General features: G+C 52.1%; 1 protein-coding gene across 1 annotated transcript; it reads right to left on the minus strand.

Annotated features, from left to right (window-relative positions):
• Nucleotides 1-875: 875 nt before the first annotated feature.
• On the minus strand, nt 876-25,638 carry ATP6V1B1 (ATPase H+ transporting V1 subunit B1). Its single transcript, XM_032291809.1, has 14 exons — nt 25,438-25,638; nt 17,919-17,974; nt 8,181-8,279; nt 7,898-7,991; nt 7,222-7,299; nt 6,240-6,379; nt 5,273-5,374; nt 4,602-4,699; nt 3,387-3,510; nt 2,976-3,126; nt 2,636-2,718; nt 1,756-1,860; nt 1,433-1,562; nt 876-1,340 (listed from the first exon to the last, which is right to left on the minus strand). The coding sequence occupies exons 1-14, from the start codon at nt 25,547-25,549 to the stop codon at nt 1,177-1,179; spliced, it is 1,536 nt and encodes a 511-aa protein (XP_032147700.1). The 5' UTR covers nt 25,550-25,638; the 3' UTR covers nt 876-1,176.
• Nucleotides 25,639-26,723: the final 1,085 nt, after the last annotated feature.

Here is a 26,723-nt window from a genome sequence, read left to right on the forward strand (position 1 = left end):
CAGGCTTGAACTATCACACCCAGTCTGTCAGGTGATTTCTCAATTACTTCCCTAAGAAAAATTTCATTGTCAACTGTTAAGACTTTAATGTAGCTTCTAATTAATTAATTTGAGACAAATTCTCAATCTGTTGCCCAGGCTGGAGTGCAGTGGCACCATCTCAGCTCACTGTAACTAACCTCTGCCCCCTGAGTTCAAGTGATTCTCCTGCCTCAGCCTCCCTAATAGCTGGGATTACAGGAGTGCACTACCGCACACGGCTTTTTTTTTTTTTTTTTTTTTTTTTTTTTTTTTTTTTTTTTTTTTGTATTTTTAATAGAGACAGGGTTTCACCATGTTGGCCAGGCTGGTCTCGAACTCCTGACCTCAAGTGATTCCTGCCTTGGCTTCCCAAAGTGCTGGGATTACAGGCTTGAGCCACTGCACCCGGCTTAAATTTAATTTTTAATTTTTTTAAAAAAGAGATGGAGTCTCTCTATGTTGCCCAGGCTGGAGTGCGGTGGCTATTCACAGGCACGATCCCGCTATTGATCAACACTGGAGTTATGACCTACTTGGTTTCAGTCCTGGACTTGTTCACCCCTCCTTAGGGAACCTGCTGGTCCCTGGCTTCCGGAAGGTCACCATATTGATGCTCAACTTAGTGTGGACACCATGTCAGCACAGCGCACGACAGCCCAGAAGTTCAAGCGATCCTCCCGCCTCGGCCTCCAGAGTAGCTGGGACAACAGGCTCAGCTTCCGCGCTGGTTTTTTTTTTTTTCTTAAGTGCGGAGAATAGTTTAATGAACTCCATGTACTCATCACCCCAGCTCCCAGCTTCAACAATTATCTTTTCATTTATGTTTCTTTTGCCATTCTTGTTTTCAACGAAGATAAATTCGTCTCACTTACTTTTTATTTTTATTTAGTGGGTTTTTAACATAAAAATACAGATGCTCCAGTCAGAGCAAGACACAACCACCTTCGGATCTTCCGCAGCGCCGGGAGTCTAGGGGGAGGTTGGGGCGCGGGGAAAGGAACCGAGAGAGGGAAAGGGACAAACCGCGCGGCCCTCGCACCTCGGAGCCGGTGGGGCGGAGGGCGGAGGGCGGCGCAGAAGCGGCTGGTTGGGGTGGCGAGGGAGCGGAGACCCGGGCGCCGAGGGCAGGGTCCTGGCCGGCGTCGGCGAGCCGGGCTAGAGCGCAGTGTCGGGCGCGGGGTCCTGCGGCGCCCCCTCGCGGGAGTAGAACTCGTCGATCACCGCCTGCGGGATGCGCTTCAGCATCTCCTTGGGGAAGATGCGCAGCAGCTTCCAGCCCAGGTCCAGCGACTCGAACACCGAGCGGTTCTCGTAAGGGCCTAGGGATAGAGCGGGAGGGAGGGTTAGGAATGTGTGTGGGGCAGGAGGAAGGTGATGAGGTTGCTGGCTCCAGGCCAGCGACGCGCCTTACCCTGGTTGATGAAGTTCTTCTCGAACTTCTGCAGGAATTCCAGGTAGAGCAGGTCCTCGGAGGTCAGCGCCTCCTCCCCAACCACTGCCTTCATGGCCTGCACGTCCTTCCCGATGGCATAGCAGGCGTACTGGGGAAGGGACAAGGCGTCGGTGGCCGCTGCGGGCTTACCACGGGAGTCCAGCAGCCCTCAACCTGGCTACGCTGGGACCCCTTTTGGGGAGGAATTTAGCCAGGAGAAAAGCTTGTCCTTCAGATGGGGCTCAGACCTTCGGCTTCTGAAACTAGAGGACCCACCAGCCCCCTGGCCCTCTCCTCTTTACCAGCTGGTTGGAGACATCTCCATGGTCCTTTCTTGTCATGCCCTCCCCAATGGCCGACTTCATCAGCCGAGACAGCGAAGGGAGCACGTTGATGGGAGGGTAGATCTGAGGGAGCAGAAAAAGGGAGTGGTGGAGAGCAGCATTCAAACTTTCCTCTCCCTGTCCCAGCACTGCTCTCAGGAGAAGCTCCTCATTTATCCTACATTCCAGGGGTCAACAGCCACACCCAGCCTCTCCCATCTCCCACAGATTCTAGGGCTTGGGCATGCGGATATCTTACATGTGGCCCTAGGCAGAACAGTGGAGGGGGTAGATGACATGACATTAGTTAATAAAAGGTTCAGTATTTCAAAACTTTTGATAATGTGGGCAAAAACCAGTTTGAAGCTTAATGGTTAATGGCTGCAAAGAAAAAAACCTGCCAAACAAAGAGAAAAAAGTCATAGGGGTCGCCTTTAACCTACACATAGGATGGAAGTGTGTCAGTTGTTTTCTGCCCACCAAAGCAAATAACTGGAAAGGGAAGGCAAATGGTATTAATTTAGTATTTACTAGCTGCTAAATGCTTTCTATATGCCAACTTATTTTTATCCTCCCTAATGCATCTGGGTGATACATTTTATTATTCCCATTTTATGGTTGAGGAAACCTAGGATCCAAGAGATGAAATTATCTTCTCAAGATCCCAGAGCCAGGTAAGCCAAATTCCGTTCAGGCCTGTCTTCTTTCTGTGAACCATGCAGTCTTCCCTGTGGCTGTCTCCTTTTGGGGTTCATTTTGGCTGGCCCCTCCTAATTCATGCCTGCGGGCAGTGGAATATCTGCTCCTCAGTGTTTCTCTGGTCAGAGCAGGAAATGGGTAGGGGCAGGGTAGTTAGTACCTGTCTGTTATGAAGCTGTCTGTCCACGTAGATCTGTCCCTCTGTGATGAAGCCCGTCAAGTCTGGGATGGGGTGGGTGATATCTACAAGAAAACACACTGGTGTCAGTGTGCGTGGGGCCCAGGTCTCCAATCACTCAGGGCACCTGAGTTCTGTGTCCCTCATGGGAGTGATAGGGGTGTGTGGGAGGCATGGTTGGTGAAGGAAAGGGCAGTGGCTATCTTGATGGAGGAAAAGCACTGCTGCACATCTGTGCCAAGCAACATGGGCCCTTTAAGTGTCTGGTTGGAAAAGGGAGGGCGGGGGAGCCCTGGAGCGTAGTGGGCTGTGAGGAGGCTACCGTCGTTGGGCATGGTGAGGATGGGGATCTGCGTGATGGATCCGCCCCGACCCTCCACGCGGCCCGCCCGCTCGTAGATGGTGGCCAGGTCTGTGTACATATATCCAGGAAAGCCTCGGCGCCCAGGCACCTCCTCTCTAGCAGCAGAGACCTGCAATATCCATGGGCATTGGGGTAAGAAGTGGGGCGAGAGGCTGAAGCTAGGAAGGGTGGGTAGGAGGTTCAGTGACCCTGTGAGAAATCGAGTAGGGAGCAGGAGAGGAATGGCCAGGCTGAGACTAAGTCCTGGAACTAATGGGAGTGGGGCAGGCCTGGATGGACCAGCTTCCCTGTATTTGCAGGGTGACCCCCTGGGTGTCAGGCTTAGGGAGGGTTAGGGAGGAATCTGATACCCCTTGCCATCCACCTCACCTCCCGCAAGGCCTCTGCATAGGAACTCATGTCCGTCAGTATGACCAGCACATGCTTCTCACACTGGTAGGCGAGGAATTCAGCAGTGGTGAGTGCCAGGCGTGGGGTGATGATCCGCTCAATCCTGGAGGTGAGGCCAGGTGTTTAGGGAGCCTGGAGGCCTGGGCTAATGCTCCGCACAGCCTGGGGGCTGCATGCAAGGTGAACTGGGAAGCTGGTGTTGTGCATGGGGGCATAGGAATGGAGAAGATGAGCCCCTGCCCCCATCCTCTAGGCCAGGGCAATTGTTCCTGGGAAGTGGCAGACTCCAACACACGCCTTGCCTACTGTCCAAGGTAGGAAAGGGGACAGAGGCTGAGGCCAGGAGGCAAGCTGCGTGGGATAAGCCAGGCAGGGCTAGGAGTGTCTGATGAAGACGAGGGTGACTTTTTGTCCTCCGTGGGCTGAAGGTGAAGGACTCAGGCTTATCACCCTGTAGATGAGTTGGGGGTACCTGCTTTAGCTTTGTCTTACCCTAGGGGACCCACACTTGGGTCAGCTGGAGCACTCTCCCTCTGTGTCCTCTGCATGGCCCTGTCCCTCTCGCTGCTCCTCTCACTATCCTTTTCACTGCTGCAAGCACACTTAATGTGTCTGTCCCTCTGCTTGCCAGCCCTACGAACCCTTCCCATATGGAGGGCTCCTGAACACACTACCTCAGCTTCAGACCCTCTCAGTTCCCAGCTCTGGAGTTGTGGCTCTTCCCCTTGGGGATGTCACCAAAGCCTCCAGAATTCTATTATTTACTATCTGGAGTACCCTCCAGAAATACAGTTTATTAGAATTGTATTCAGCCACCTGACCCCCAGATTTAAACTCACATTTTTTATACTTTGAAAATAGCAGTGTTTCTAAATAAATGTTTAGGGAAATGATCTCCCCGGGATGACTTTGTGGATGCGACAGGGAGATGAAAAGCCCTGAGCTGGGATGGGGGCTGGACATGGGTTGAAAGAGCAGACAGCAGGCAGAGTCATGGTCTGGCGCCCTCTGTCTGTGGGTTTTCCCTAGCCCCTCCCAGGCCTCAGTTTCCCCATCTACACAATGAGGGTTGTTCTCTCAGCTCTGGCCCATGGCTGTAGCTCTGGGATGCCCAGGAGCCCTGGTACTCTAGGTCTTGGAAGGGAACAGCATCTTCCCACCTGAGGGCAATTTGGGCATCAGGGGAGAGCTCACGTGGGGTCATTGGCCAAGTTCAGGAAGAGGCAGACATTCCCCATGGTTCCATTCTGCTCAAAGTCAGACTTGAAGAATCTGGCTGTCTCCATGTTCACCTGGACACACAGCAGGGTGGGCTGGAGGTGGGGCCCTGTGGCCTGAGGGCAGGGCCTGGACCCTCCCATCTGTCCTCAGGAAAGCCTGTGGACTGAACAGCTACCAGTTGCAGTGGGTGAAGTCATCATGGCTACAGGGTGACCCTGGGGCTTGAAAAGGCAGGGACTGGGTTTGCTGCCCCCGTCCTGGTAGGGCCTCGTCAGATGCTCCCGGAGAGGCTGAGACTTCTTCAAGTCCAGCTCTGCTCAGTGCCATCCCCGTCCCCTCCTGTCACCAGCTGCTGCTCTGCCCACCTCCCTGGCCTCCAAGGCCTCCGCTTCCTGAAGCTATCTTTTCTCCCCAAATCCCCTGGCTTCCCCTCCTTCGGGCCACCCAGGACCCATATTACCACTGTGATTGCGTTTGGGACACCCTAAGGGACACATGGTCCTGGTCACTGCTCTCATCCTCACCCCTCTTGACTGACCTGGACTCTGATGGCTTCCCCATCAGATCAGGCTATGACAGGGGCTGAGGGAGACAGGCTGCTTGCTCACAGCCCCAGAACTTGCCAGTCTGCTAAGTCCCCTCACCCCCATGGCTGCAAAGACGATGGCGAAGTTGTCATCATGGTAATCCAGCACAGCCTTGGATTTCTTCACCAGCCCTGCCTGGCGGCAGATCTGAGCAGCAATCTAGGGCAGAGTGGATTGGGGGGGAGGACGTCAGAGCCGGAGCCGGAGCCGACACCCGCCCACTGAGCACCACTGACCCATGGGCTTTGGTGGGAGGGAACCAAGCCCAGAGAGGTGAAGGGGCTGCTCCCGGTGCTACAGTCTTTCTTAGGGTGAGGGTGGGGGCTACTGTGTGGCTGCTAGTGGGCTGGGGGTGCCTGACATGAGAGGCAGGACAGAGTAACAGTTCCAAAGAGCACTGCCTCCGCACGGGTCTGGGCGGCTTGTCATAGGGCAGCCCCACACCTCTCCACAGCCTCTGGGGGGCTATCTGTGCACAGAGTTGCCCTGGGCCTGCAGTGTGTGGGCCTCCCAGACACCATGCCCAGAGCCAAGAAGGAGGGGCTGCAGCAGGGTGGGGCACTTATGCTCTCTGATCACTCAGACCATTTTGAGTGGTTAGGATGCTGGGTGGCTGCAGGAGCATCTAGAGACCTTGTCACACCAGCTGCTCTGAGAGGAAGCGGCTGTTCTCTGTTGGTGGTTGGAGAGAAGCAGGAGAGGGTGAGTAAAGATAAGTTCAAGAACAGTGGTCGGGGTTGGGACCTGCTCCCCTGCTTGGGGAGCGTCCCAAGCAGGACTTTCTATTCTGGGAGCTCCCCGTGGCTCCCCCACTTGAGGCAGCTTGAAGACTGGACATGGAGGAAATGTTGTGAAGCCCCGAGTCCCTGAACTGCCCGGGGACAGCTGCCAGTCTGGATGCTGGTGACCGCAGCCCAACCAGCCCCCTGCCTGCTTGGCATAGGAGCCGTCCTCACTGGCCCAGCAGCCCCAGCATCTTCTCTGTCCCTCCCCCAGCCGTGCCTGCTGGTCCTGCAGGCCTCACCTCATTGTGGGGCAGCCCAGCTGCTGAGAAGATGGGGATCTTCTGGCCACGGGCAATGCTGTTCATCACATCAATGGGAGAAATGCCCGTTTGAATCATCTCCTCTGGGTAGATACGGGAGTGTGGATTGATGGGCTGGCCTGGGAGAGGGTGATCACAGAGCCATGCTCAGGGGTTCAAACCCTTCCCTACCCTCCTCCACCCTGCCGCAGACTCCAGAGCAGCGCCATTTGACAGAACTCTTTGCGATGATAGAAACGTGCTCTGGCTGTGCTGCCTGATGTAGCCCTAGACACAAGTGGCTATTGAGCACGTGAAATGTGGCTCTGAAATGGATTTCCTTCTATTTGGATTAGTTTAAATTTAAATAGCCGCAGGCCCAGTGCTACCTTGGACAGTGTTGCCCTTGTGCTTTGGAAGTGGCAGGCAGGCAGAAACTCAGGCTGAGGCTCCAGGGCCTGAGGGAGCAGAGCCCTCTTGGTACTAGTACCTCCAGGTACTGGTGTGGGGATCGGAGGGCCTGCGGGTGTCTCCACCTCCTGTCTGAGCAGATTAGTCTTCTGTGCTCTGCCACGGACTTTCTGTGTGGCCTAAGGCAAGCCACAGGCCCCCATGGGCCTCCAGCGTGTCCTCAGTAAACAGGTGGGATAGGGTTTGAGGACTCGGGAAGATGCCCACTTGAATGGACGAGAGCCAGCAGAGCACCACAGCTCACTCTCAGGATTGTGGACAGGAGCCAAAGGTAGGAGGATTATGGCCTTGGGGCAGGCGTGGAACACTGCCCAATGATGATGGCATTTTACAGGGGATGGACATGGAGTGCTGGTAGCAGAGTTGAGGCTCGATGGAAGACCTGGGGATAGAGAGGCCTTTGCTGCTCTCCATCACATCTGATCTGCCTGTGAGTCTGGGCAGAACTTCCAAGGGTGGGGAAGGTGTTAGGGCTGGGTCCTGAAGCCATCCAGAGCCTCTAGTCACTCACCATTGATATCCAGAAAGTCCTCTGCCATGACCACTGGCCCCTTGTCAATGGGCTTGCCAGAGCCATTGAAAACCCGACCTGAGGGTGGATGAGAAGTGTTGGAGGGTGCTCAGGCTGCCCTGTGTCCCTCAGTGCTGCCTACCCTCCACAAGACCACCAGCTTCCACCCACTCTGCAAAGGAGTGCCCCGTGTCCCCCTCCCCCACAGCTCACAGGTAACCCAGAGAGCCAGCTACAGTGACTGTTCCCATGGGAGTCTTCCTTCCTCTCCTGGAAACCTTTACAGGCAAGGCCTTGGCCCAGGACAATGACTAATTGGGGATTCCAGGACTGGAGACAGGACAGGGCCAGGCCAGGTACAGCAGGTCTTGGGAAAGAATTAGAAGATATTCAAGGCTTAGCAGTCCCTTTCAGTCTGGCTCCAAATAGCTGGCTACCTACTGTGTCTCTAGTTTATTGAACCTACCTTCCTCATTTATTGAATACCTGTATGTCAGACCCTGAACTGGGGTCAGGGATCAGAGAGAAGAAGACACACCCCAGACCTCAAAGAGCACACCAGGGAGACAGGCATATGAATGGGAAATGACAGTGTAGTGGGCTGAGGGCTTGGTCAGAGAAGCTGGGCCCTGAGGGCAAAGGAGCAACCCCACCCCTGCCCCTCCCTGTCCCTCACCCAGCATGTCCTCCGACACCGGAGTTCGTAGGATGTCCCCTGTAAATTCGCAAGTGGTCTTCCTGGCATCTATCCCTGATGTTCCTTCAAACACCTGTGGGAAGAAGAGGGTGTTTCTCCACTTAGGGGCTTGCTGGAGGGAATGGGGCTACCCATTTTGGGCATGTTTTGTGCTCTCAGGGAAATGGACCATTCCCGGCCTTCAGAGTTTGTAAGATAGTATGGGAACTTTATGGGTTCATTCATTGATTTAACTAGCCAATATCCCATTGATCCCACTCACCTGAACAACTGCCTTGGTGCCAGCCACCTCAAGCACCTGCCCGCTTCTCTGAGTCCCATCTGGGAGGGTGAAGTGGACAATCTCTGCATACTGGGCGAACTGGCAGGAGGGGAGAGCAGGTACGTGGCAGTGAGACCATAGGCAAAGTCCCTTCTTCTCCCGCGGTCCTCCCTGGCCCAGTATCAAGCTGCTCTCTCCCCTCTTGCTCCCAGACACTTGTGGAAATGAACGTGAACATTTGAATTCTGTTTGGGAGGCAGTTGCACCCACTTTAGAGTTGCAAGGCCAAAGGTTAGAATTGAAACTCTGAAGTTTGGTAGCTGCCTGACCTTGTGGAAGTTACTTTATGATTTCAGTAACTCATTAAACGAGTTACTAAATAATGAGCTTCAGTTTCCTCATCTTTAAAACGGGGGTAATAATAATAATGCCTACTTCCCATAGCTGCTGCCGGGAGAAAGTGAGATAATATATACAAGCGTATTAGCATGGTGCCTGGAACTTTGCAAAAGCTCAATAAAGATGTAGTCATGATTGGGCTGCCTCAGCTCCTGGACAGCATAACTGTTTCTGCCCCTCTGGACTAGGGGTAAACACACTGGCAAAGTGCCTCCCTCTGCTGACACCAGGAGAGACGCTCTGCTTCCAGATGTTCTTCAGTACCCGTGGCGTGGGACTGGAGTTGACTCAAGTAGTCCTTCCAGGGATCAGCCAGCATATGTACAGAACTCTTTGGCTGGGTGTGGTGGCTCATGCCTGTAATCCCAGTACTTCTGGAGGCTGAGGTGGGCAGATCGCTTGAGGTCAGGAGTTCGAGACCAGCCTGGCCAACATGGCGAAACTCTGTCTCTACTAAAAACACAAAATTAGCCAGGTGTGGTAGTGGGTGCTTGTAATCCCAGCTACTTGGGAAGCTGAGGTAGGAGAATCACTTGAACCTGGGAGGTGGAAGTTGCAGCAAGCTGAGATTGAGCCACTGCACTGGGTGACAGAGTGAGACCCTGTCTCAACAACAAACAAACACTACAGGAAACATGATATTCGATGATATGATGCACAAAGCATTCCCTTTAAAATTAGGAGCAAAACAAGAATGCCTGCTATTCTCATTCTATTCAGCCTTGTACTGGAGGAATTAGCTAAACTAATAAAATAAAATGAATAACAATGAGAAGGAAACAACTACCAAATAGAAAGCCCCCCAATTCCCAAATCCAATAAAGATAGTACCAAAAGGAAAACTGTAGATCAATTTCTCTTATTCATGTAGATACAGAAATAAATTACTAGTCTAATCAAGCAGTGTATTAAATAAACATGTATGACCAAGTAGGCTTTAATCCAAGAATGCAGGACTAGAGCAATCAACATTAGGGAATTTGTCAATATTAGATGATAAAATTCATAATAATAGAGAGTTCATCAACATACATTAAAAGAAAAACCCTATAAGACTATGTAAATAGAAGCCAAAAGGCTTTTGATAAAATTCACCCTCTGTTTCTTTTTCTTTTTTTTTTTTTTTTTTTGAGAGAGAGTCTTGCTCTGTCCCCCAGGCTGGAGTGCAGTGGTGAGATCTCGGCTCACTGCAACCTCTGCCTCCTGGGTTCAAGAAATTCTCCTGCCTCAGCCTCCCAAGTAGCTGGGATTACAGGCATGCACCACCATGCCCAGCTAATTTTTTTGTATTTTTAGTAGAGGTGGGGTTTCATCATGTTGACCAGGCTGGTCTCGAACTCCTGACCTCAGGTGATCTGCCCGCTTCAGCCTCCCAAAGTGCTGGGATTACAGGCATGAGCTACTGTGCCTGGTCAAGCATCTGTTTCTAATATAATTCCATATAAAACAGAAATGGAAGGCAACTACTTGAACACGAAACTATTAACCAAAACCAACAGCAACATCCTTGTAAATGGTAAAATGCTAAAGTCATTTTCATTTCCAATAACATAAAAATCAGTAACAGACAGAGATACCTATATTACAATTGTTACCTAATATTGTTTTGGAAGTTTTTGTTTATACAGGAAGACCAAAAAAAGAAAAAAGAAAATTAAACATAAGCAGAGAATGTTCTATTTTTTTAAAGGTGGTGGTGGGAGGTGACTGTATTCTTCACAAATGACAAAGAAAAGCTGTGGGAAAATGTTCCTGATAATAGCAAGCTAGTCAGACATGACAATACCTGACCCCAGGCTGGATCCTATACTGGAGTGGAAAAAAAATGCTGTATTCCAATTTATCAGCTTACCTGAGGCTGAGGATGGAGCTTACCTGATAAATTGGAATATGGATGGTAGATTCAAGCATTGTATCAGCATAAATTTCAGAAGCTGATAGCCCTACTCTGGTTATATAAAATAATATCTTAATTTTGGGAAATACACACTGAAGTGCTTGAGCATGACGCACCCTCAAAATATTCAGGAATGCTGGGTACGGTGGCTCACATCTGTAATCCCTGCACTTTGGGAGGCAGAGGTGGGAGGATCACCTGATGTCAGAAGTTCAAGACCAGCCTGATCAAAATGGTGAAACCCTACCTCTACTAAAAATACAAAAATTAGCTGGGTGTGGTAGAGGGCATCTCTAATCCCAGCTACTCAGGAGGCTGAGACAGGAGAATTGCTTGAACCTGGGAGGTGGAGGTTGCAGTGAGTCAAGATTGCACCACTAGGCTGGGCGCGGTGGCTCACGCCTATAATCCTAGCACTTTGGGAGGCCGAGGTGGGTGGATCACCTGAGGTCAGAAGTTCAAGACCAGCCTGGCCAATATGGTGAAACCCCATGTCTTAAATAAATAAATAAATAAAGATTGCACCACTGCACTCAAGCCTGGGCAACAAGAGTGAAACTCTGTCTCAAAAAAAAAAAAAGATTCAGGAAAAAATTATACACACACAGTAACGCTTGCAAATTTTCATAAAATTGAAATAGTTTTGAAATAAAAAGTAAAGTAAAAGTATGCTGATGGAAAAAGAAACAGCTCCCTTTATTTGCAGATTATATTATACATCTAGAAAAACTCAAGAGGCTCTGGTTTAGAAAAATGTTTTAGAATGAATAACATAATTTGGCTGTTTATAAGATAAATATATAAAAATCATTCTCCCCTGATTTTTTTTTTTCTATTTTAGTAGTAACCAGTTAGAAGAGGCAATGGAAAAAACCATCCCACCCACAATAGGGCCAAAACTCATAAAATAGCTGGAAATAAATATAACAAGAAAGGTACAAGAAAAACCCAAAATCTTATGGGATAACATAAAACAAGTCCTAAACAAATGAAGAACATTTTTGTCTTCCAAGACAGAATGACATCCCTAATGAATTATTGTTTATTTTAAAATTTAATAAAGTTCACATAAATGAGAATAGCCAAAATAGATATGAAAAAGATCAGAGATAGAGGACTTGCCTTATCAGGTATTAAAACCTGCTATAAAGCTACTAAAGTCAAACAATAAATTGATATGAGGTAGACAGATCAGTAAAAAGACATGAGTCCAGAAAAAGATCCCAGATCTTACAGGACTATTATAGAACAAAAGTTGTATGTTGATTAATTTGCAGGGGAAAGAATATATAGAACATAAGAGGGTATCCTGTTAAAAGATAACCACATCATAAACCCAAATGCGTTCCATGCATGTGAAAAATTTTAAAAAGCCAAAACAATTTTTAAAAAATGCTGGAAGAGCTTTTCTTCTTTCCTGTCTTTCTGAATAATCCCATTAAAAGACGGATGAGCAATGTCTTTAAGCAAGACAAGAAATTCAGAAGCTTTAAACAAAAAATATGTGATCCTATGAATATTTCAAACTTTGGTATGGCAGAGATACCATAAATGAAACAAAGAGGCAAAACAGCCTGTGAGCAATAAACAAGGACCCCCGTATGCCTAACTTGCTTCGTAGGAAGATTTTCACTGAGGAAGCAAAATCGAAATGGTAAACACATGGACAGATACTCAACTTTTGTAGTTATCAGAGAAACATAAATAAAATTAGCAAGACAGTACTAGTTTTCATCTACTAGATAGGCAAAATTACAGAGAGAGAACATATTCAGGGCCAGCAAGGATGTGGGGAAGTGGGTCATCTCACACCTGGTTGGTGGAAATGTGAATTACCACAACCTTTCTGGGCAAGCCATCTTGTTCCAATATCAAACTGTCAATATCTATTTGAAATTAAAAAGTATTTGAACCGGCAATTCCACTTCTGGGAATCTATCCTATAACCACAAAAGCGTCCGTTTAAAAGGGATACAATATTGTTGTACTATTTGTAATGGCAAAACCTGGGAACGCACGAATGTCTATCAAAAATGTATGATTGAGCAAGTTACAGTACACCCATACTATTGCCCGCTATGCCGGTATCCAAAAGAATGCGCCACCCACACGGAGAGCATCTTGGCTCTCACGGGACTGATCCCAAGGTCAACCTCTAACATATTTGCCTGTGTTTGAGTGTATCCAGCAAGATCTTTTGGGGCTGAGAATAAAGCGATTAGGGGCAGATAGTTAACTTTACGTGTCTTTTTGCTTTCACTAAGTTACAAGGAGCATGTATTATTTTACAATTAAAATATAATACATGTTTTAGGACATGTTACAGCACAGTGCTGGTGATGATCATTATCATTACTATCGTTATATCATCTTCTGGCCACAAACTAGTGACTTTAAAGGCTTGAGGGGAAGGGCGGAGGGTCCAATTCTCCAGGAAGGTGTGACCAAGACAGGGCCCACTCCGCCAGGGAAACCCCTGCTGGTCGAACTTGAGACCAGAAGGTTTGCAGCGCTGACAGTCACACAGAAGGAAGCTCTAGCTTGGGTCCCTCCTTGTCCTGTGAAGAGGATGCCAGGAAGGTGCCCCTGTGGTTCCCCAAACCACCCTTCAGCCTGGCGGAGTGGGGGCCTCAGCGGGAGGCCGGCCCGGGAGGGAGGCTCTGAGGCGGGAGGAGCTGCGAATGTCCAGGCGTCTTGGGTTCTCAACCGCAAGAGGGAGCCCAGGAGCACCCGGAAACGCGAGGGACACTCGTCTCAGCCCGTTTTCCTCTCCCTTCTGCTGACCTGTGTCTCCATTCGAAACGGGCCCTGCCTCATTGTCACCTCTCTGGAGGTGACGGAAGCCTGTTTTAACCTCAGGGGAAAAGTTGCTGTACAGAGCACAGGCAAGAGGGTGCTCCAGAGAACTCAGGCGGCGGAGTAATTAAAAGTGATCATTTTCATGTGGGCTGACGTGGGTGAGGGCAGGAGGGTGGCGGGAGAGGAGAGTGGAGAGGATAGTGGTGCGTCGTGTGTCCCTGAAGGATACCCTAAGGGCTTGAGGGGAGGGCGGAGAGCCCGATTTCTCAGCAAGGTGTGAGCAGGGTAGGGGCGTGAGCTATTAGAAAATGAACTTCAAATAGAAAAGATGATGGTCAGATCTGGGGAAGAGCCATCAGGTCCTCCGGCCAGGCATGGAGGGTGTAGTGCGGGAACCCTTAGGAAAAGCTGCAGGCTCTAAGTGTGTGCTGGCTGTTTGTTGTTCCTGTGGGTGGTGGGGTCTCATGACCAGTTAGGGCAGTGGGTGCCAGGAAGAATTCCGGTGGGATGGCGAGTCCAGAAGCTTCTATCCTAAGGCGCCCTATTTCCCAGCCGCATACTGAGCAGGCCTGAGCCTATCAGCTCTCACTGTCGGTTACTAGGAGGGCTGCAGGGAGAGGGGACGATTCCGTGCAATGTAACCCCGTGCTGGAGGGTCAACCCAGCTCGCAGCCGGCACGTGGCCAGGCGCATGGGAGCTGCTGCGTGCCCACGGAGGACTGGAAGTTCTTAGCAAGCCTCTCGGGATTTGTGCCCAGGAGTGCTGCCTCTAAGGTCCCTCCTGCCGACAGTGGCCAGGGCAGTGTGGGAACGCCTCTTTGGAAATTGTCTTCAGGGCTGATGCAGGCTCTTTTGAAAGTAGCCACAGGCATTGGGGATCGAGTCTGGTGGTTAAGGTGAGTGCTTACTCCAATTCTCACACAGGGACCAATTTGAGTCATAGGCTACAGAAGTGCGAAGATTTTCCAGAACAGAGGTTCTCCGTGTGGTCTCCATACCAGCAGCATCACCTAGGAACTTGATAGAAATGTGCATTCTTGTGCCTCCTACCCCAACCATGCTGAATCAGAGCTCTGGGGTGGGGCCCAGCAATCTTCCTGTTAACACAGAAGATTCCACCCCTCCTCTGCCTTCCCGGTATTCTGATGCTTGTTCAAATTCTACAAATCAGAGTTGGCCTTTTCTGGATCACAAACCCTGGAAAATCAGACGAAACTGTAGAAACTCCTACGAGAAAAATGCACAGGCACATTCATACGTACCTTCAAAGGGCTGCACACAATTTCAAGGACCTAATTCCCTGAGCTAAGAACCTCTGATCTACCCAAAATTCTTCCCTCAAACGTTCTTACGTTTGAGGACCGAAGCAGAAGAGTAATTGCCTGTGTGATTCAATGTGGGCAGAAGGTGGCGCTGTAGAAACAGAATTGTAGCATTTGCCAAACTCCGGAAAAGAGAAAGAGGTACTGGGCAGTGGAGAGGGATGAGGAGAGGTGCCTCCACCACCCAGTTATTTTTCTCTGCCAAAGCTACAGATGCATCTGATAGTCGAAGAATCACAGGCCTGGGGACCTAGTTCTGGTTTCCTAGGTCTGCCTCATTTTACAGTAGAGAAAGTGGACATCTGTATAGGTTCCGACTCCATGACACACTGGGTCCCATGGAGAATGGCAGGTCTGGTGGAGAGTGTGGTGGGGGCGAGGAGAGGGCAGGAGGTGGCACCAACTGTTTAATCAGGCTTAATGGCATTTCGGCATTCCAGGCAGAAATATTGCTGGCTGTTCTCAAGGGAGAATAATACTACATTTGTCTGATGTGACCATCACAATAACCGTATTATTATTTGATAGATGAAGAAACTGGGATTTACAATTCTGGATTGCTGGTTCTTTAACTTGAGCATCAGTTCACCTGGAAGAATTGTGAGGACAGGCTTCTGGGCCCTATCCCCAGAGCTTCTGATTCTGTCAGTCTGACGTAGAGCTGAGAATTTGTATTTCTAACAAGTTCCTGGGTGGTGCGGATGCTGTTGATCTAGGGTTGCCAGGTAGCTAGTAGAAAAGAGTGGGATGGAGCTGGGATTAAAATCAAAACCCCACTGTGCCACACTTAACTACTCAGCCACACTTCCTCCTGGGGCATCCCTTACACTAGGGGGCCAAGCAGTAGCGTCCATGTGAACTCAGAATCTGTTTGCTAGCAACAAATGGGTCTATTTTTTTTTTTTTTGAGATGGAGTCTTGCTCTGTCGCCCAAGCTGGAGTGCAGTGGCGTGATCTTGGCTCACTGCAACCTCCGCCTCCCTGTTACAGCGATTCTTCTGCCTCAGCCTACTGAGTAGCTGGGACTAAAGGTGCCTCCCACCACACCTGGCTAATTTTTGTATTTTTAGTAGGAACGAGGTTTCACCTTGTTGGCCAGGCTGGTCTCAAACTCCTGACCTCAGGTAATCTGTCCACTTCAGCCTTCCAAAGTGCTGAGGATTACAGGCATGTGCCACTGTGCCCAGCCAGGTCTGATTTTTTTTAACATAGTTGGCTTAGGTTTTGACAGGTCCACAGCTAGTCATGCTAACATTTATTCATACATTTATCTCATCAATGTACTCACCTTTCCTTTGGGCAAACATGCTGAGCACCTACTGTAGCCTACGTGTTCAGTAAAAATACTGTGTTGGGCTTCTGGAGATAAAGATGAACCAAACACAGTTCATGGCCAATAACAGGGCACGGTGTGTGTGGGGAGGGGCAGGGAGGAGATACGTGGCCAGATCTTGACCAAATGCCTCAATGGATGCTACTAATAAGATGACAAAAAGTAGAGAAGAGGGAGAGGCATCCAGGCGAAGGTGACCTCTCAACCCTGGGGATGAGTTGAGGGAGGGAATAGGGGGAAGGGTAGTCTAGGAGGCAGAGGGAAAAGTCTGTGCACAAAATAACAGCTAGCCAAGAGCAATAAGTTCTAGTGTTCTAAACCACTATAGAATGACTGTAGATAACAAATATATATATACATATATAGCTTCAAATAGCTAGAGGATACTGAATATTCCCAACACAAAGAAAGGATGCTGGAGATGATGAATATGCTAATTACCCTGACATCACTATGCCTCGTGTATATCAAAACATCACTGTGTACCCCAGGAATATGTACAATTATTGTGTGTCCATTGTAAAATGCACAGACACTCCAGTCTTTGTCATTCCTTTTCACCTACTCTATCCTCTCATTCAACTAATCGTGAGAAGGGTCCTTTGCTTGGAACCTATCTCAGAGTCTACAGAGAGAACTCAGGGGTTCTGTGATCTTGGATGGGAAAATGACATTTCTATATTCATTAACCTTTACAGAAATTTAGTGTTTCCTCTAGTTCTGAAGGTAAGGAAGAAACCACAGTAGATTAGCGGTTCCACAGTACCTGGGACTTTGTCACCGTCAGAAATCACAGATGTTTTCATATCACATTATAATTGTTGCAGCTATCTCAAAATAGTATTTGTGCTCATCACTACTTTAAAATTATGGCAGTGAAACTGGAGGTGAGAGCTCATTATTTAATTTGTTAATAAACATACTTTACTGAACACATTTAAAAAAAATGATATGTAAATGCCCAGAGATCTCAAATGGCAGCCCCATGCAGACACAGCATGGGTTTCCAAACAGGGAAGGGAGAGTAATGAGGGTGAGTGGAAAGGCTTGCAGCCACCCTCATAGGAAAGGCCTGTAAGCTGAGGGCACTGGGGAGCCCTAGGTGAATTTGATGCAAGGGTCAGATCTGAAGGGCTAGAGGATGGAGAGAGGACAGGAGGGCCATCGCCATAGCAAGGTAGCAGTGGAGTGGCAGGGAGCTACAGATGTGGGCACTAGCAAGTGTCAGGTCTGGGACAAGAGGGGTCAAAGGGGCACCCAGACTTCCAGTTTGCTCAGCTAGGAGTTGGGGTGGGAGACTGAGGGATTGGGACTGGTTGGTGGAGGGAGGATAAGAGAGTGATCTTGTTACCTTTGCAGGGCTCTTTACAGCTCAAGAATTCCCAATCTCAGGACTCAAGATGCTATCAGTGTCTGCCAGGTTCCCAGGGGATACAAAATAGCCCACAGCCCACTTACCTTCTGTGGGACCCACTTCACTTCCCACCCATGTTGCTGAGATTGAGATATTCCACAGGCCTTTGGAAGCCATCAAGATCCCTAGAAGTTTTGGTTGGCATTGACTTGCCACCTCCTCCTCTTCCCCTTTAAAAAGAAGATCCTGAGAGAGTCACGGGTGGGGAGAGTCTAGCCCTTGAGTTGGTTAGGTACAACTGTGCCTTCCCCTGTGAAGGTTAGGTATGCCCATGCTACTGATGGGAAAATGGAGGCAGGACAGCTCTTTTGGGGTAGACGCAGGTTTCCCAAGGGTGAGGGCTGGGCCTCCAGGGGGTTTTTATGTTTTCACTGAAAAGGCAGGGAAGAGAAAGCTTGGGTGGCTGGCGATACAGCTAGGGAAGGAGAGTGGGAGTGGCTGCCTGGACAGAGAGAACAGAGCAGGCCTTGGGGGCCATCAAGGGAAAGGGTAATTGAGAAGAAATCCTGTGGGGCAGGGGAGGGGAGCCCTGGGATTTGGTCTTAGTGCCAGGGAGGCAGCGGGAGAGTCTTACCTTGACCTGGTCCAGCACCACCAGGGGCCCGTTCACACTGCACACAGTCCTGTAGGCTGGAGGAGGGGCGGGGGTGAGTAGGGGTCTCACCCCAAACACCCTGCTCACACACACAGAGGCATCCTCTGCCTTCCCTTCCTCTCCACACCCCACCTCCTTCCCAGCCTGGGCCGTCAGGGTCATTAGCTGTGACAGGGCCAGCCACCATTGCTGTAAGGGTCATGCCCCTGCCCGCAGGGCCCCCGCTGCTCGGACACCTGCAGGAGGTTGGGGGAGGGCCAGGCAGAGGGCAGAGGCCTCCTGAGATCTGCCCCCACCACACAGAGGCCTCTCATCCCCAAGGCTGCTTCCTCTCCGGCTTCCACCCCCACCCCACCCACTCCCTCCTCTCTCACTCCAAGCATTTTCCAAAAGCTTCTGGCCCCCAGCTGTGGCCGAAAAGTGCCCTCCTCTGCCCTCACCAGGACGGCACTTCCCTCCATTCACCCCACACTGATTGAGCGCTGTGTGTGTGTGTGTGTGTGTGTGTAGGGGATGCAGGTGTCAGTGAGAAAAACCAAACAGGACCTCTGCTCTCATTGCAAGGTTCCTGGACTCCCAGGCTCACTGGGTACTCAGTGTGGGAGGGGAGGGAGTGAGAAGACAGGGGAAGGAGGAGGGAAATGCCTGCAGATGTGGTGGCTGCAGGGACTCACACATGGGAAATGAGCTCAGCTTGCAGGGGGAATTGGGTTAGATGTCAAGAAATGCTTCCTAACTCCCATAGAAGAAGCTGGGGACTGGCAGACAGGAAGCCTGGGTTTGGTTCTGCTAGGGGCTGGCTGAGAGACCTGGGACAGTCCCTTGCCCATAGTCCTGGGATACCAGTGCCCTTCTCTGGGTTTCTTGGGAGGCACCAATGAGATGAGACTCCTGAGATGAAGGCACTTGGCAAGGTGGGCAGGGGGTCTGTGAGGCCGCTGGGTCAGCCACAGGCTGGCAGGACACAGAGGGGAGAGTGGCCCAGCCCTTCTTTCACAGGCCAGGAAAATGGGGCCCAGAACTGTGAGCAGCCTTTCCCAGGGCCACACAGCACATTTGTGGCCGAGCTGGGGCTGGGACCCCACCTTGTGCTTCTTGAGGGACCACACTGGCTCTCGGCTCACTTGCCCTCCTGCTTTGGGCAAGCCTGGCCCTGAGCCACCCTGTGTCAAAGAAAAACCAAAGGTCACCCCCCTTTCCATTCTGGATATCTGCAATCAAACTTCTTATTTTTGTCTGATCTAAGCTCTTTTCACCAAGACTTCGACTAGGAAGACCACTGGGCATGGTGATTCTTGCACAGATCTTTACAAGGATCCTCCAAGTATAAGGACCATTTGGAAAACTCCAGGCCTCAAGGACTGCCAAAGACAAGTTCAGCTTGCGCTTTGCCACAGCGGGGGAACTCCCTCAGCCCTGCCTTCAAACCCACCTAGAGACCTGCCCAGCCTGCACCTGAACCACCCTCTTCTTCCTTCCTATTCCTACAAAGGGGGTGTCCCTGCTTCCTTCATAGCTGATCCCTCCCCTGCACCAGGAGCCAGGCCCAGAGATGACTCCATGGAATGAAGGACCAGAGCCCCCCTTTCTCTCTCACTCTTTCTCTCTCTCTCTCTGTCTGTCTGTCTCTCTCTCTCTCTCTCTCACTCTCTCTCTCTCTCACACTCTCTCTCTGTCTCTGTCTCTCTGTCTCTCTCTCTCTCACTCTCTCTCTCTCTCTCTCTCATTTTCCCATTAAGCCCTGATGTTTCCAGTCCTAAAGAACCCTTGCTTAGTCCCAGTCCTTCTCCAGCTCCTCTCCTCACAAGAGCATGGCCCCCCACTCACTGCTGGCTTTCCTTCCCCACCTTCCACCCTCTCCTTGGCCCTCTCCACTCTGGCTTCAGTGGCCTCCGATGGCTACACCCAGAGCCTGGACACACTGCCCTCTGGAAGCTTCCCTCTGGGGCCGCCCGTCGGCCTCCTCTGAAGACTCACACTTTTCACTCTCAGACCTTCGGGTGCTGGAAGACCTCAAGGCCCCACCTGGCTCTCCACTTCTCCCTCTCCTTTCCTCCAAGATCTGCTTTCCTCCTTCCCTCCTGGCTTCCTTTCTTCAAACTGCATGGATGCCTTCTATGTACTAAGCTAGGAAAGTGAAAGTGACAAATGAAAATGTGAAGCACCTACAGGTTAAAAGAAGGATACAGAGCAACTAATATAATTACAAACTGCAGTGGGTGCTCCTAAGGGAACGATCAGGATGGGTGAATGAGAGTGGGAGGGAAGACCAGGCTGTGTGCGCTTGGAGGAAGCATCTTATGGGAAGGCCGTTTGAGCTGAGCCTTCAGGGTCAAGGGGTGCCAGTCCCCAGAAACCTGGGGAAACGGCACCTCTGGCAGAGGCAAGAAAGAACTCATCCAGAGCCTTTGGGGAACAGAAAGGAGGGCAGTGGGCTGGCGTGCACAGGCTCCCTTCGGTGCAGGAAGACCTGTCACTTCCAGGAAGGCAGGACATCGTCTGTGGTGCTCATCACTGTGTCGCACTTCTTGGAACAGTGCGGGGGATGTGGTGCATACTCAGGAAATATTTCGATGGGTGCAATGGCTCAAGCCTGTCATCCCAGCACTTTGGGAGGCTGAGGTGGGTGGAGCCCAGGAGTTCGAGATCAGTCTGGGCAATACGTCTCTACAAAAAAATTAAAAAATTAGCTGGGCATGGGGCATGGTGAAACATGCTTGTGGTCCCAGCTACTCAGGAGGCTGAGGTGGTCCCAGCTACTCAGGAGGCCTGAGCCCAGGGAGGTTGAGGCTACAGTGAGCTCTGATCGCAGTATTACTGCACTCCAGCCTGGGTGGCAGAGTAAGACCCTGTCTCAAAAAAAAAAAAAAAAAGAAAGAAAGAAATCTTTGTGGGATGGATTAGGAAAGTCATTAACTGACCCCATCTGCTCCTTCCCATACTTCCCACATCAGAACTGTTGTGTGCCCCTTCCCGATCTTCCCAAGCCTCCAAACCAAATGAGAGTCCCGCTGACGAGCCTGAAGGGTTGCACCCCTAGCACCAGCCATACTTCCAGAGAAGACAGAGAGAAGAAGAGAGGAGAAAGAGGATACACCAGGCTAAGGCGCTGGTGGGCACAGGAAGACCCCCATCAACGAGAAAGGACAGGAGACAGAGGCTGGGGCACTACCCTTCCCACCAATAAAAAACCTCCAGACAGCCACAGCACTCCTGCATCCAGGGTGTTTGGATGAGATTGTCTGGATTGCTGGTGGATTGTGCAAGCAGGCAGGGGAGACCCTCATTTTTATAAGCCCCAGTGAGAGCTGGCCTGTTGCATGCTATACCTGCCAAAGGGTTGGGGGTGGGGGGCGGAAAGAAAGCAGTGAGGAAAAGATGCAGGGTGGGTGGGCTGGATAGGGATGTGGGGGTGTGGGAGGGGATGGGGCCCAAGGACCAGAAAAATCCAGGGAATCATTTCCAATTCCAACGCCTCCGGAGACAAGTCTTTCAACTTCCTCCTTTCCTTCACAGCTGCTCCCCACTTCACAGCCCCTGTCATGTAGAATCCCCATTAACCCTGACAGCCAGTAACTCCACCTGGGAGGGGGGGCAGCAGCAGAGCGGTGATGGGGGACAGAGGATTAGGGGATCCACACAGCCCTTCTGCAGGAGGAGGGGCTGGGCTGGAAGGGGCCTAGAGACAGCTGCAAAGTGCATGCCGCAGGCCCTCTGGGAGTCAGATGCATTCCCCGGCCAGGCCACTTGGGTGACCTGGGTGAAATGTTGAAGCTCAGCATCTTAGCACATCAGGCTCTGCTGTGAGCTGCCTTCCCCGGCTTCTCGCAGCCTCCAGGCCTGACTCTGGGTGAACACATCGCTTCATGGGCTGGACCCTTCATTGCAGATAATCCACGTAGGCAGCTATTTGTGTTCAGCACCGGACTATGCACATCCTACAAGGCCTTGCCCTTGACTGACTACTGCAGCCCACTGGCCCTTTCCCCTCTGCTGCCCCACAGTACTGTAGACTGGGAACCTACAGGGATTATGTCTCTCCCCTCAGACATCTTAGAGCTCTGCCTCTCCTGTTAGGACAGGCTGATCTTTTCTTATAGGCTGTTTGGTTTGGACACTAGCCAAAGTGGGGGCTGAGCAACATGGGTGTCCTTGACTGCAAGCCAGGCCTTTTGTTTGTACATCGACACCCCCACCTCCATGTGTCCCTTGCATGGAGTGGCAAACTGAGGCCCAGAAAGTGGGCTGGTTTCTCCTAGGACACACCACAGCTCAGGACGGTATCCTGCTTTGCTCAGCGATTATGGCCACTCTGCCACCCTAGGAGGGTCACCTAGACGGCTGGATCAGAAGACCCAAGGGGCACTCCTTCCTTCAGCCTTCCAGAGACTTTGCAGACACTCCCTCCAGCTGCCCGGCCCACCCCCTCTCCATTGTCCTAGCTGACACTTTGGGTTGCGCTCTGGACTTCTGGCTGGTGGAGCGCCTCCCTGCCCCCACCTCCCTACCGCCTTTTCTGTCAAAGGCTCAGCGGGGCTCCCGCGCGGTCCACTAATTAGCGCTGGCCCAGCCACACCTGCAGCGTCCTGGGAGAGGGCTGAGACAGGCGCCCATGCGTGAGGCCAGGGTGGGGGCAAGCCCAGGGCAGCAGGTCTCGCACCTCCTCCCTGATCCCGCTGGAGGGATTAGGGGAGGGAGGGCAGGGGCTGGAAGCTGAGGGCTCATCAGCCCAAGACCCTGCTGGTTGGGACTCTCTCCGTGTAGTTCCTTCCCCTTCCAGTTGAGGAAACCGAGGCAGCAAAGCCAGTGGTTTGGCACTCAAGCCTCTGGGGGATCTTCGGGGATCTGACCTGTCCTCATCCCACCAACCAGGCTGCCAGCCTGTCCTTTCTGATCTTTGCTCCTGCTGGGCACCTCCACCCTCCAAGCCCAAATCTGACCAAACAGACGAAGCTCCAGGGAGCCAAGGGCCTTGGGGAACAACTCTAGCTCCACGGGAGGCACACAGGACCCTTCTTTCCCAAGGTGGATGTTGCCAGAGTCAGCTCCCCATGCTGCTTCCAGCCTTTCTGGTGCCTCTGCTGTTCTGGCCAATCCTTTATCAGCCACTGCAGTGAAATCGCTCTTAAAGTCTCAGGCCTCTTAACCCACCTCTCCAGGTAAGGGAATGCCTAAGTCACCTGGACTTACCCATGGCCCAGCCAGCCCTGGGGCCTCCTTGCCCTTAGGCTCCCCAGCCTTTCTCCTGGGCTCTGTCTCTACCCAGAGTTCTCCTGTCTGCAAGTGCTTGGAGACCCAGAGTAGGAGGCCAGGCTGCGGAGGAGACAGGCAGAGAGGGACAGAGCAGCCCTGCTGCCAGTGTACTGAGGGTGCAGCCCTGGATCTCCAAACCCTTCCAGCCCTGCGCCTGTCCACAGCCCCCAGGGAGAAAACCCCAGCACCTGAGGAGGAAGCGGGGGCAGGGGATTGGGAGACACTGTGGGTAAAGGGGTACACTGAGGAATCCCAGCCTGCCCCTGGGGGTGGGACGGCATCTGGGTTGGGCTGAGGCTGGCCTGATGCATCCTGTGAGGACACTTGATGGACAGCAGAAGTACAGGTGCTGGCAGAGAGCAGAGCCTGGACGGGCTCCCCTGCACTGACCTTTGCTCTGGGTCTGCTGTTGAGTTGTTGGGATGAACTCATTCTCCTGGGTGGAGGCCATATGGAGCCAGCATCATGGGAGGCATGCAAACATGGGGTGAGGGGGCGCTGCCACCCCTGGGTTCCAGTCTGGGTCAGAACCTCCAGGGCATGTTGCCTATAAATAAGGGGCTGGCTGGGAAGGAGCTGGCTGGAGGTGGCTCCAGGCTTGGGCCATCCTGCCCAGAGGAGTGTGGGGTTAGGTGGTATCTCCGGGGTCCCTGGGTGTCAGGAGGTGGGGGCACTTTCTAGGAAGAAGGAAAGCAGAGCATGAAGGTGGGGAATCCCACACCACACTCAAGACCTGGCAGCTCCCTGGTGGCCACAGGGAAGAGGGACAGCCTGCAGGGAGCGGGGCTCATCGCGACAGACCGGCAAGAGTCAGACATCCCAGCTCAGGGCTCCAGACCTGGGCTCTGGACCCAAGTGGCCAGTGACTGCATATTTCTGGGCCTTAGTGGCCCTAGCCTTGGCCTAGGGAGAATGTGGACCTCCTATCCTCCCTCCACCTCCATGGGGCAGGGCCTACAGGGCTTCTTTGAGAAATCTGACCCACCGCATTCTCACCATTTCTCCTCAGCTGGAATGTGCTCCACCCTCAGCACCTGCCTCAGGCCTCAGGAGGTGCTCCGCACCCCAGGGCTCTCCTCCCATGCGCCCCTGGGCCCCTTTGCTCTGATCTCACCCCTCAGCTGCCGTCTGAGTCCACCCCACCTCCTCTTCTGGCCTAAATAGCAACAGAGGGACAGAGGGAGAGGGGTGGCTGTGTCAGGCTCACTTCCCCTCACGCCACACTCCCTGTTAGGAGTTGCTGGCTCTGCTTAGCTGTGGCTGGCCAAGCTGGTTTACTCCAGTGAGCAAGGCAGCCTGAGAATTCACTCGGCCAGGAAGAGTGACCTTGGACAAGGAGATGCAGGGGTTCCTTTTTGTCCTCTGGACTTTGCCCCAGACATCTGGGCCAGCCTTGCAAGACAGGCACAGGACGCACATATAGGCCCTCCCCTCTGAAACTGACCAGGGTACCTCCCTGCTCCTGTGGACACTTACATGCCCCACACCTGGACACTCACCACCATCCCCACTGCACACGCTCGTCATACTCAGATATGTGATGCTGCTGGCACACATACACACATGCTTGCTCTGTGAGCGCACATGCACACACGCACATCACACCTAAGCGCGCACGCGTGCACACACACACACACACACACACGTGCCTTTACCTTCAGTGCATAAGCATGCACAGCCACACTTTTCCTCACTCCACGTGAAGGTGGAAGCACCCCCTAGACACCTGCTCCTACCTGCTCATGCACAGATGCCCTTCCCAGAACACACACACACATGCACCCATTGACGTGACACACACCGGGGCACCTATTAGGCTGAGAGCACTGACACTCTTTACTGCCACACATGCCACTCCAAGTACACTTAATCACACCCCCCCCACGCTGAGTGCTTGGGCGCACACTCCTCACACATGCACGTTTACACAAGAGCAAGCGAACAACACACAGCACTCTCAGGGGTAACTGGGAGCTGTCTCTGGACTTGGGTGTTATGGCAGGATCAGGCTGATGAACAGCTACTCCCCAGCCCTCTCCTCTGGGGTAGCCTGGGCTGGGGACCTGCATCTCTTCACCTGCAGAGGTGGCCCCACTGCATCACTCTGCTGGACAGAGAGCTCTCCGGGTCTCCCCAGGTCTCTGGTCCCCCTCTTTTTCTGAGGCAAGAAGCAGGGCCCAGGAACCGGCAGCCCACTCCAGCTCCCCACCCTGACCTCATCCACCATGGTGGAGGGGCTACTCACTGACGCGGGGGTGGGTGATGTAGTTTCGGGTGACTGCCTGCATGTGCTCCCGGGCTGCGCCTAGTTTGAAGCCACTGCTGGGGAGCCCCCCAGGCCTGCTGTCTATCTCCATGGCCAAGGTGCAGTGCCAGGCTGGGAGCCCAGTGCCTGAGCCTGCTGCTGGTGGCAGCTCTAAGACTTCAGGCCCAGCTGGAGCTGGATAGAGCCGCCCAGCCTTACCCTGCAGCCACTCCTCCCCTCTCCCCCTCCCCTTCCTCCCCTCCTCCCCTAGGTTGACAGTAAACAAGGAAGCCTGGGGCTCTGGCTCCCAAGCCTTCACCAAACCACATCGAGCTGTGCAAGCAGGTCTGGGAGGGGCCCCAGCCACCTGGGAGCTGGAGGATATGGAGGGAGAAGGGCAGAGGGGAGGGCTGGCTTTTTCCTGCTTCGGTGCTAGGCGGTTCCTCCCGCCAACCCCAAACTGTGTGAATTCAATTCCTCCCCCTAGATCTTCAGGTGCTGTCAACATTCCCACACCCACCCCTCACCACAGCTCTTCCCGGTCTCTCCACACCCAACTTCTGGCAGCCTGCCTTCTCTTCACTGTTCTCACAACCTGATCTCACCTTTCACTGCTTGCCCGGGCTATACCTGGATACTTCTTACCCCCCACAATTCCATTGTCATCTTTTTGAACATCTGTAGAGAATTATTTCCTGGTCAGCTTCAGTGCCACCTCCTACAGGAAGCCTTCTCTGGATTCTCCAGCACACTAGATTCACTATATGTCTAGTCTCTTTCCTGTGTCATGCCCTTTAGGAGAGCCCTCTCTTGTCCCTGCCACTGGGCTGTGAGCCCCAAAAGCTGAGCCTCTGTCTCTACCCACAGACCTGGGTTTCTGGAAGCCTGTCTCATACTGTTGAGAGTTCTTGAGAACGAGGGCTGGTCTTTCTGCATCTGATCATAAAACCACTTCTCACCTCACATTTACCTCTGTGTTCTATACAGCAGGACTGCACGGACCTTTCCAGCCCAGGGCAGAAAGTAAAACAGAGATCCCTGTATTGTATAACTAAATACTTGGAGTTATCAATCAATCTTTGTGCACAGCCTGGCCTGGGTTCCACCCAGGACCTCACCTCTGCTTCCCAGGAACTCTCTTCGTGTCGCGAAACCAAGAGTCATGCTTTCTCCTGGCGAGTGGAGTGTGGTATGGGTCTGCTGGGCAAGGCAGGGTGGACCCTGGGTGGTAGCTGGACCTGCCCGACCCAAGGTCTTCCCCAGTCACCCCCATGCCTCATTCTAGA

Source organism: Sapajus apella, unplaced genomic scaffold (assembly GCF_009761245.1).
Source record: "Sapajus apella isolate SASKATOON/1434 unplaced genomic scaffold, GSC_monkey_1.0 scaffold26, whole genome shotgun sequence".
NCBI classification, from domain to species: Eukaryota; Metazoa; Chordata; class Mammalia; order Primates; family Cebidae; genus Sapajus; species Sapajus apella.